This window comes from Callionymus lyra, chromosome 2, assembly GCF_982586985.1.
Source record: "Callionymus lyra chromosome 2, fCalLyr1.hap1.1, whole genome shotgun sequence".
Classification (NCBI taxonomy): domain Eukaryota; kingdom Metazoa; phylum Chordata; class Actinopteri; order Syngnathiformes; family Callionymidae; genus Callionymus; species Callionymus lyra.
Genome location: NC_141819.1, coordinates 44,814,671 through 44,826,296, shown reverse-complemented (window position 1 = coordinate 44,826,296; position 11,626 = coordinate 44,814,671). Strand labels below are relative to the sequence as shown.

Here is an 11,626-nt window from a genome sequence, read left to right as displayed (position 1 = left end):
ATCCGCTGGAAAAACACTGCAGGAGAGTTATTTACAGCACAAAGGACTAGCATTCTTCACACACACTCGGACAACATTTGCTCCCCTTTATCCAGTAACAGCCATGTGGGGAAGGTGGGTGGGGGTGGGGTTCCTCATTATTTGGGCGGCTCCTCAGTGGAAGTCTGTGGGATTGCTTTCATTACAGACCCAAATTGTATAGTGTGGTGGAGACAAGAGAGGGAGCTTGAGGGGGAATGGATGAGAGGAAAGAGGCGTGTCTGACTGTAAAAAAACAAACATATTTAATAACCATAGAGAGTGATTAAATACTAACGGAAAGAAATGAGCAACATGTAGGAATAAAAAAAATGATTTCAAGGCTTTGTGCAGTCATCTCACTGGCCATTTTACACTGACTGCAGCTGTGATGCACCATGAGTGATGCAGGGATCGCAAAAAGAAAAGACACATTTTCATTTTTTAAATGATCGATAGCAAGAATGTTGGGTCCAGCAGCTGGTTCTTTTCCCAAGCTGTATTTGTTATGATGTCAGCCTTTTTTTTAGTATTGAAGTGATGTTTTCATCACAAATATTTGACAAGTTGATCTAAAACATCATGGCAAGTCACCAGAGTGGATTAGCCTTTTTTTTTTTGCCTGACGGCTTTTTATGTTTCCTTTATGACCCAAACAACTCCTTGTTATGACTCTTTGTCTCCAATCCACCCGCAGGAACTACAATGTTAATACATCGCTTTTGAATCTCCCTCATGTCGGATGGTGTAGCTGGTCTCTGATAACGGTGCACAATACACACAGTGAGCAGGCAGGAAATGGAGCTAGCTAGTTGCAAACTGTTTTTGTGAAGGTCTGTCCTTCTCTTGTATGGTCTCCAATGCTACTGCTCATACTGAATGTGAATCTCAGATAAGAAAAGGCAACCTTGTTGGCACAGCACAACAGACAAAATAAACATATAATCAGGTAAATCCCAATCAAACACCTGGATATACACTTTCTCTAAAAAATTACACTGAACTTCTGTTGATTATCAAACTATAGCAGAGCTAACCTATATATTAGTTTGTGAGTGTTTTAATATGAGCCTTTATGTAATAAGTGTGCAGAGAAGGTGTGTGTGAAACACTTCAAATGTAATTCCTTACTACAGGCAGTCATAGAACATAAACAGTAAAAAGGGAGTTTCAAGGCTCCAAGGCAGCCAGAATGTCAGCCAGCTGCGCACACACTCTCAACGCCACAAGTGAGAAAAGGGACACGCATGTTAGACAGAAAGTGTCATGGAGCCTCTATCTGATCCGTCCTAGACACACTAATCCCTGGTGAGGCGGCGGGCGTGGAGCGAAAGATCTGAGGTCAGCGTGAGCAGGTGCATGTACGTGTGTTTGAGACCGCGATCAGAGATGGATTGCAGAGATTGCAGCTGCTGTTTCCCCCACGATTCGGGGCTATAGGAGGGGTCAGCAAGAGTAGGAAATTAGGGGATCATGTTTCCATCCATGTGCAAGACTAGTAATGGTTACAGAAATGTAATAGAGGATATAATTGGTCTATAATTGGTCTCTGAGATCAATAGTCATTGAGAGTTTAAAGATCTAAACAGATATGTCAAACTGGTCCACAGATTTATGAAGTAGAGGACGTTGATATAGATAACTTTTTATGGTTTATGCTAATTGTATTATTGAATGCTAAAAAGCCCTCCTGCGTCTCACAGAACTTCCACCATGCATTGCAACAGTTACTTAAACAGTAGATTGTATTAATAGAAAGGTTACATCTGTTTCTATAAGATAAGAGACGAGTAAAATAAATTGAATAAGTTTACAGACACATGAACAACTAAGATTTGTAAGTAACACGCAAGACTTTTATATGATGAATGTCTTCACTGGTGCAGATAAACGACAACAAATATTTTAACTGTGGTTGACATATCATCTGTAAGTAGACTATTAACACCCTCTAAAGCTCTTTTAGTTAGGAATTATATTTAGTGTTGTTAATCATTACATTTCCAATTAGCATTCTCTTCTGACTCACCCTGACAGATCAATAGCTGTCAAGAGTCAATATTTTTACTGTTGTTTCTAACCAATCTGACAACATTTTATCACCGATACAAATCTCCTACTGGGCGTTAAATTGATTTTATATATATATATATGTATATTCCCCATTCTGGTGCTCGTTTTGAACTGCAGAAGATCATCTTGATGCATGTCTACATGCCTAAATAAATTTAGTTACTGTCATGTGATTGGCTGATTACAAATTTGCGTTAACAATCAGTTGGACATATACAGTATATATACATTTTATATAATTTAACTTTCTCTAGACTTGCAAGGGAATAATCAAATAATACTTTTACTACTCTTTCTAGAATTTGATTAACAGTTGAGTGATGCTGAGATGCATACCGAACCAAAATCTTGAGCATTTTTGAGAGCCTCTCCAGCGAGTGTTGATAATTTGTTGGTGTGTGATAGCAGTGTTCTAATGGAAGGTGGCCGGGAGTCATTATCAAACCAGAATGAATGTGTGTCTGTTGGGACCCCTTGCGTGAGCCGTAAATTGGACCACAGCACCTGCATCTGAAATTAGCCTCTATGATATTCCAGGAAGTATTTGTTCTTGTTCTTTCAACTGGATCTTTACAAACAGATAGATTATTTGCTTCCTTACCATACGTCCGTGCACAGCCGGGGTAACAATAACAAGGGGTGGTGTGATCCTATTGTGCTCTGTCTTGTTCACATAAGTCATATGCAAAACTGCATTGTGCTTAGAGAATGACACAAACCCCCATGCCTAAATCCTCTGGTGACCGCTGTTTAGTGAACATGATTCATCAAAGGGTTAGACCGACTTAATTATTTCAGGTGTTAACAAGAACACTGTACTGAGTAAGTCCAGGAAAATGACACATTGAGACTGTTGTTTGGTGCAGTTATGTCAGAAAAATGTAATCACTGTGTGTATGTTATCTTATTAGCATTTTGATTATTGTGATTATGATTATTAGTTAGTCAGTTTTATGGACGGAGATCAGCTCTTTGTCTGATACTTATAACATATAGGAAATTTTAAAGAAATGTATGGGCCAAGCAAAACTGCTTCAGTATGATCATGAATTAACTTCTTATGGATATGTATTATAAGTTTAATACATAACTTGTCTTCCACACCCATCCACATAACACGAAACATTTACATGTCAATTTGAATTTTGTATAACATTTTCTTGATCATTTCAGACATCTGCATGTTTAATTTCCAAGCTCTTGTGAGCTACACAAATGTGTTGCTAGCCCATTTTTGACTCCTTGATATAGGTTTGACACATGATGTACAAGGTAGTACAAATCAAAATCAGATGCTGAAATTAGGCTTATGTTGAGGTTTGTGAATTTCACCTAGAAACCATTGATATATTGATCATAAGATTCCACAAATGGATCACCTCTGGATCCTCTCCCATCAAAACAATTCAGGTTGGTGATACAGGCAAGTCCAGCTCCTTTTCATCACCAAGTGACGACCGTAGCAGATGAGTTTGATTGGCACTTTCTTGATCCCTCTGGAGGTCTCCTTCGGGAAATTGTTTTTCCAACTCACAGCAACACAGACAATAGATTCATAAAACAAGAACAAGAACAAAGTGCAAAAAAAAGAAAGTGCAAGATGACACAATCTATATCCAAAGATAAAGAACATAGATCAAAGAAAAATAACAAAGAATAACATGGAGTAGAATCGTCTTTTAACTCCACTCCTACCCCCAAACTCAGAATTATACAATCTAATACAACGAGGAATGAATGAGTCCCTGAGTCTATTAGTGTTGCATCATGGCACTTCATCTGCTTCTCTGCTCACTGATGACAGTGTTCAGAGGATGACTGTCATCATCCATGATGGAAAGTAGTTAGTTCAGTGATCTCCTCTCAGCAACTGTCACCAGTGAGTCCAGCTTCATGACAACCACAGAGCCAGCTCTCCTTATCAACATACATGGTACAAGCATGGGATGAAATCAGAGAGTAGGATTTTGCAATATCCTTCATTTTTCCAGAGCATCCCTTGTTTAGTGTCACCCATGAGTTCCAGCCTCTCACAACTTCTAAAAGCCGAAAATGATTGATTAATCGTATATTAGGCAATCTAACCTGAAGGGGGCAGTGGTTAGTTAAATCACGTCAATTCAACATGAATCGTTTTATTGTACGAGATTGTTGATGTGGTTCCGTTTTTCAAAATATGGCTTTTGAACCTCTTGGATAACCATGCCCTGGATGAATGAGAACCTTTTCGGACAGTTTTCCATATAAATTAATGAAAACATGTGCTGAAACAAGTACCAGGGTTGATTTTTTTTTTTTTTTCCTCAAGCTTTTCACTCGCATTAGGTCTTATACTAGCGCTAAGAGATCCATTTATATTCATATTAAACTCATTTGGATTGTATGCTATTCTTACGGGTAATTAACAATACAATATGATGATGGGGGGGGGGGGGGCGACACATATATATACGCATGCGCAAACGCAACATGATAATACATGGCCAACAGAGCGGTGACTGCCAGTGATTCAATATCAGAACACGACACACTTGAGGATCCTATCAAACACAGCATTTGTTTATTATATTTGCAAAATGGAAGCTGACATCACACTGCAATCGACACAAACATCTGGCGGACAAACACTGATAAATTATTCACATCTGCTCTTTACTAGTGGTTAGTATGTGTGCGAGTAGTTCAGACAACACAATAATTCACCTCAAAATCCTTATTAGATATGAGACACCATAATAAGCAGTGACACTCGTTATTGCTTTTCCTCTGGCGCCACCATCAGGAAAAAATCTGCACAGTACATTTCATTTTAACCCACTCGATTAATTAAGTGACGAACAATTCAGATTTAAAATCGGGTTTTGGTGCTTATAATCATAGAAAGTGGTTTTAAAAGTTGACATATGAATATCATGTTTACAGGTCAAGATAAACTATTAACATGCACAGGGGGCTGCTAGTCTGACAATCACTGTCGCTTTCAGTTCATTTTGTTGAACACTGTTGTACGATGTATCTTATTTGAACATTACCAGACACATTGAACATTCGATATGACCAGTTCAGATTCATCTCTATTAACTAAATCGTCTGTATTGAGTTTTTAAGCAATGATAGTAACATTAGCTCACTGTTTTTTTCACAAGTGACCCATGTTCACCCGTTAACCATCTCACTGTTGTTTTATTAGCATCAAAGTTAGTTACTGGAACATTATTTGGGTTAAACCATGTTGCTGATTGGTGTTTATAACAGTGCATCCAAACAAGTACCATCAGGGGTTTTATGCACAAAGCATAGAATATATTCAAGAGACTAACGTTTTCACAGAAAATAAATGCATTATCAAATAACATCAATGTTACAGCTGTAGAAGACGATAGAGGTTGGATAGAATTAAGTTGACTTATGTTAAGAGTTTGCATGAAGCTTAGCCACATTAACCATTCATTTGGAGAAAAAAAACGTCACGTGCAGTATTTGAAGTGGCTTGCCATGATTGAGAACATGGTATGCTCCCATTAGCCTCACAAATCCATCCCACTTCTGACTTTTTCAAAATATTGCTTTTGAACCTCTGTCTGTCAGCAAAATAAGACCAACAGTTCATACTTCAGTTCAAGACATTTTCAGCAAATGTTCATCATGGAAGTTTCATCCTTTCTTTTGCAGTGATCATAGAAACGAGTTTATTCATTGCATTGGGCAGCTGGTAAATAACCGCCACCCTAATGCAATGGTTTATTTTTGTCATGTGAAATGAGGCCATCGGCAGAGGTGTGTCCTTTCTCAGTGCATTACTAGTTGGTTTTTTTTTTTTATTTTCTGAGAAAACAATACTACTTATTCCTCAAAGTCTGTGACAAAGTGTCAATTACGTTAATTGTAACAGGATTCTGAAATACAGATTTTGATGGTGCCAAACGGGTCAAAGTTCAGGTGTTATTAAGGTGCTTTTAGAACTTCCTAAGAGGCGGCAGCGCCCCTGCTTTGACCAGCACCGCTGAGAGCAGGTCGGCGGGTCCTGAAGGATGTTGCACCACCGTGGCAGATGGGTCTCCATGTTTGTTCTCAGTGTTCATGGACGATGAAACTTTCCCTCTGTTCAAAGTTGACTTCCCTCCTCCAGTGCCATCTCCTCCGCCCAGGCTGGTCTTACTGTTCTCTGCTGTGGGGATGTTGGTGCCGATGTGGGGGTTCCCCACCACAGGAGTCCCGGCAGCCTCCATGCTGGTCTGACAGCAGCACAGCAGGCGGAAGAAGGCCGCTCTCATTTCCCTGCTGGTCAGAGTGTATATGAGAGGGTTGAGCGCTGAGTTGAGCACAGCCAGTGCTATAAACCAGTCTACCTGGTACAGAACCGGACACATGTTCGGGCTACAGCCTACGTCCAGGAGCAGAAGAAGGAAGAGGGGGGACCAGCATATGACAAAAACTCCAAGAACTATAACTACAGTCCGCAGCAGAGCCAGGGAGCGCTCAGAGGGCCTGCTGCTGACCCTACGTCCACTAGAGGTCACCAGGCGGTAGATCCTAATGTAGAGGATGATGATGGCCACCAGCAGAGCGCTGAAGACACTGATGCAGAAAGCCACATAACTTTTGGCGTATAGGGGGAGCACAGTTGAGCAAGAGGTCATGTTTTCCAGGCAGTTCCATCCAAGGCTGGGTAGGGCGCTGAGCAGGACGGACACAAACCAGCAGGCTGCCAACAGCCCCAGAAGTCTCCCTCGACCAGCTGTCTCGCACGGACGCAGGCGGACCATAGTCATGTGCCTCTCTATTCCGATCGCCAGAAGACTGAACGTGGAGGCGCTGAGAGCTACAAACATGCTGCCCTCTCTGGCCAACCACTGTGCCGGGGTCAGGAAATAGGTGCTCTTTCCTGAAGTGAAGATGTTCACCACATAGGCCACACCTGCCAGTAGGTCGGACAGCGCCAAGTTTCCAATGAGGAAGTACATGCGGCTGTGAAAACGTTTGTTCCTCCACAGGGCCAGGAGCACAGTGAGGTTCTCCAGCACGATCAGCACACAGATGCAGAGCAGGACCACCATCTTGCAGACTCCACTGCTGCGAGGCCGGTCCCACTTGCCCGAGTGGTTGTAGTGGCTGATGATTATGATGTTCATGCCTTCCTCCACAACGTTCCTCATCCTGCCTGCCCCTCCTCAACCACACAGCAGGGGGCGCCACAGCACTGGACACTGGCTCACTGCAGCGTCCTCAAGCCTGAAGATTAAAACTCAAGTTATCAAATGCATTGATTTTCAATTTACAATAGATCGATCGACTGCAGAGCCGCAGAGTAAACAAGATTTACTAAACCAGCTCAAATAAAATGTATCTGGTTTTATTTGAAAGAAAGAATATAAAAAGCTAAGATAAACTTATTTTAAAACCGAAGAATTTGCACGACGGTATGTGAAGTTTGAAACAACCAAATAACGTCTGCAGTTAATTTTATTGGATCTACTCCATTCCCACTGCCTAAAAACACATTTTCAAGGTTTTATACGAACATTTAATATGTAAAATGATGCTTAAAATTTTCAACTTGTCTATGCAAACTATAACTATTAATTGATAGGTATTAACCACTAAATCCTGAACACAATTCGATAACTATACAAACGGTACATTTAGAAAATCATAATTTTCTCATCCAAAAGTCATCAAACGTCAAATCATCGTGTCATACAAACGTATCAACGTGTCACACAAACGTACAGAGGGAAATAGGATTTAACGTGATGTCCGTGAACGCATTTTACCTTAGCTTTGACATGGCGGTCTGAGAGCATTTCCTCCTGACATAATTCCACTTGGTTGAAAAAATAAACACGATCCGGCGTCAATGACCGTAGTTAAGAGAAAAAGTTCCTCCCAAAACTTCCCGAAGTTCTCCCCTCTCTGATCCAAACCATCCTGCTCCCACTCTTTTCTTTCTCCCTCACTTTTGGGCGGATCTTTACCTCTGACCAGTTAAAAATGAAGCTTGTTTCAAAACCGCTCCTAAAGAAAGGCTCATTTATATAATTGTCAACATTACCTTTTAACGTTTTATTGCATTGCAAGACGATGCCATCTGATCAATTCTGGCATCACACAATCGTGTATATTTTTCAAGAATTAAGAATCTTCACAACAGTCAGTTTTGTTGCTGCTGGATCTGAGTTAGCTCAGAACCTCTCTATTTATATTGCAAGATTCATTTAAAGACTGAGAAGTCTGTTCATCTCTGGCAACAATCCATTCCACTAAAACACAGACCTCACGTCTGGCAGTAGGCTTAGCTTTTCTTGATCCAGCAGTCCTACTATTAGTCTTCCAGTGATGACCAAGCTTTCTCTAAAACGAAGCACTCAAGCTTAAGGCCTTGGGGCCCATGTTGTGTGGCTCCCTACCTGACAGTAAAGTGACCACATGGCTTTTGTTACTTATAAAAAAGTATTTGATGGACTGAAACAGTGCAAGCATTTGTACAAATGTACTCCTAAAATAATAGAAAATAGGATTATACATGTTCAAACTACAGCATATTTTGGTCTATTGTAAGCTTGTTAGCGAGCGTTCTCTTAACGGACACCACAGGTATAAGCCAAACAAGTCACCGATGATTTCTGAATGAATTCTGAATGTGTTTTCCGTTATCACCTTTTATAGGTACATTCACAATTTCACAAACTAAAACAGAGACAGGATGCTAAGCTAAGGGAAGTATGGACTCAGAGAGGCAGAAGGTTCGGACAGTTGGCCAGACTCAGAGGATTTGTGAGAAGACGATGTAATGGGGTAGTTCAGACTTAATCAAGAATGTTAGGTCAATGTAAGTTATTCAATGAATCATTGCGTTTTCAAGTTCATGGGCCAACAAAGACCAACCTCTTTCACCCTCGTCTGTGAGATAGGTCAGACAGCTCCAAGGGGGATATAGTGGAATGGCTGGGAAGGAAACAGTCACACTTTCTGGGTAGTTTCATCCCTCTTTTTCTAAGTGCTTTGAAAGCTGTGAATTGGTCATCTCTGAATCATTTGACTTTACTTTCCCACATGTTGCTTGCCAGGGTTTTTTTTGGGAGGGGATATATTTTAAGTTATTTTATGCAGGCGTCTTCTGGTAAAAGGCTCTTCTGGATCCTCACCTTAAGAAGTTGCACTTAAGTAGGTAGAGTTTTTGACTGTAATGTTCATAACTTTGCATTGATTTTACCAAGTTTAAAACGTTGATTAGAGTGGTCTAACTATTCATCAGAAATGTGGAAATGCAGAGCTAAATACATACATTCAACACCTTGACCCTGGGATAACACAAGGGTGAACGAAATATGAAAGTGCTGTGTAAAGTTAGTCTATGCAAAGAGATTACAAACCGTTTAACCTGACATCCATAACAAAAGCAGAGCAACCAGGACTTAAAATAACTATGTGATTAAGTTAAAGTTTAAGCTTAACTTTTTTTAACATCTCTTCTTAGTAGAACCGTTCATGTTCCACCCTGGTTCATTAACTGATAAATGAATTCATCACTCACCACTACTTTGTTGTCTGTGAGATTATTGTAGGCAGAAAACTTTTATTCTGGGGAAATCTATGAAATCATGTCTCGATTTCCTGAAGACACACAAGTCTTACTGCAGATTTAATGAAAAAATACTTGAATAAATGGAGACCATCTTTACTTTGGCTGCCCTTAATAGTTTCTTTAACCCTAGTGTTATTGCAGTAACCTACCCGAATTCCCGAAAACAAATGTGTTTGAGGTATCCCCCCCTGTTGTCTCTGGGTCAGGGTGAACGACCTCCACCGCTGCATATTTATTTCTGTAAGCCAGGGAGGCTGACCTCGACCCAGAGACAACACAAGGGTTAAAGAGTTATTGTATACGTCACAAAGTAAACTGTATAGCGTTTTTTGTTTGCACATTTTCCGCTTGATTTATTATCTACTAATTGTTCCCGGAAAATATTACTCTGGTTCAATCAAATACATTGTACTGTGATTTATTTGTATTATTTATTATTTCTATACAAACACAGGACAGCTAAGTTTAAATAAAAGACAACTGTGAAGTGAAACAATTCAACAGTCATAATGTAACTGCTTAAGTCTAAATGACCCTCAGAGCTGTTGACTTTACCCTGACAACAAGGACAAAGTCACACATCCACGCTAGAAAGCCCATTTATCATATGGAAACAGGCCTTGGTATTGTCCCAAGCTGGTAACTCGCTTCCTGGACAGTTGGAGGACATAATAGCTGAGTTTTTCAATAATAGGATGAATAGGCGGAGAAATAATTGACTAATGAAGTATTTCAGCTAGCTCTTCTTTGTAGCATGATTGCAAGTTCAAGCTGGCTGACGTAAGCCTGGTGGGTGATTAAGATGTTTGGGAATGCTGGAAGTGGTTGTAGAAAAGAAGGAAAAGTGTCCTGAACAATGTCCCACATTTGTTCTTTTTAGGCTTAGTATGAAAATTTAAGGAATAAAAGTGGCAGAAGAGTTTGAAGATACTGAGGTTTTTGTTGGGCGTCACAAGGAGATCATAAATGATTTAATCGGATGAATAGCTTACATGGAGAAGTTGGGAGAGAAGAAGCCAGATGGTTTGGACACATGGTAACATGTTAGACAGAGTATGCTTGGCATGGATTTACCAGGTACAAAGTTGTAAACAAGGTAAATGAGAGGGCAGGCATTGTAGTTAACATTTGCCTTTAAAAGTTTCCTATACTAATTATATTATTCATCTCATTTTATGAAGTGCTTCAATAAAGCAAACTTTTATTTATTTTTATTTCTTCCAGCCCTCTATCTGTCATTTCCTGTAAATGATTTTTAGAATGTAGCATGACGTACTTACACAGAAATACAAGCCTGAAAATGCCTGAAAAACAAGCAGAGAAAGGAAATAAAGTGAAAAATGATCTGGTTATCAGTAGATGTTTGAGGTCATTGAGGGCAAGAGTTATCTGGCCTGAGCACCATTTCTTTCTGATAAACTTTTTTTTATCTGCACCAGCGCTAAAAAGCAGACATAAAGGGTTGAATAAAGCATTCTTCATGAGCCTGCATCTAATTATGTCAGTATCATGAAAATGAACTATTATAAATAAGCAGTGGTTCTGTTCTCACACAAACACTTTGGAATTCAAATGTCAAGATCTGTATGTTTATTTTCCTTATGACGGGGGGAATGCGACATTAAATAAACCTTTAGTCTTGGCTCAGCCAATGGAAGTCTTAAATAGCCCAGACTGAGGGTCTTGTAAATAATCATGCCCAAATTTCTCAGAAATGCTTTTTATATCCCTGGGAAAGCTTGGGAACTGGTGTGTGTTTGTGTGCTCCTGCCTGTGAATGTGTACTGTAGATCATCTAAAGGAGTCCATTCTGGGATGTTTTCCTCCAACTTTGTTTCACACATTTATGCTCTCTGTAAAATTTAAGATTTGGTTTTGAAAAAAAGTGATGCAGATGAAAAAAATAACATTCATGGAAGGCCTCTAGAGGCTTTAGATGGTTCACTCTCA

At 39.9% G+C, this 11,626-nt stretch overlaps 1 protein-coding gene across 1 annotated transcript; it reads right to left on the bottom strand.

Annotated features, from left to right (window-relative positions):
- Positions 1-5,652: 5,652 nt before the first annotated feature.
- On the bottom strand, positions 5,653-8,023 carry s1pr3a (sphingosine-1-phosphate receptor 3a). The gene is made up of 2 exons (XM_087785457.1): positions 7,866-8,023; positions 5,653-7,323 (listed from the first exon to the last, which is right to left on the bottom strand). The coding sequence occupies exon 2, from the start codon at positions 7,245-7,247 to the stop codon at positions 6,048-6,050; it is 1,200 nt and encodes a 399-aa protein (XP_087641583.1). The 5' UTR covers positions 7,248-7,323; positions 7,866-8,023; the 3' UTR covers positions 5,653-6,047.
- Positions 8,024-11,626: the final 3,603 nt, after the last annotated feature.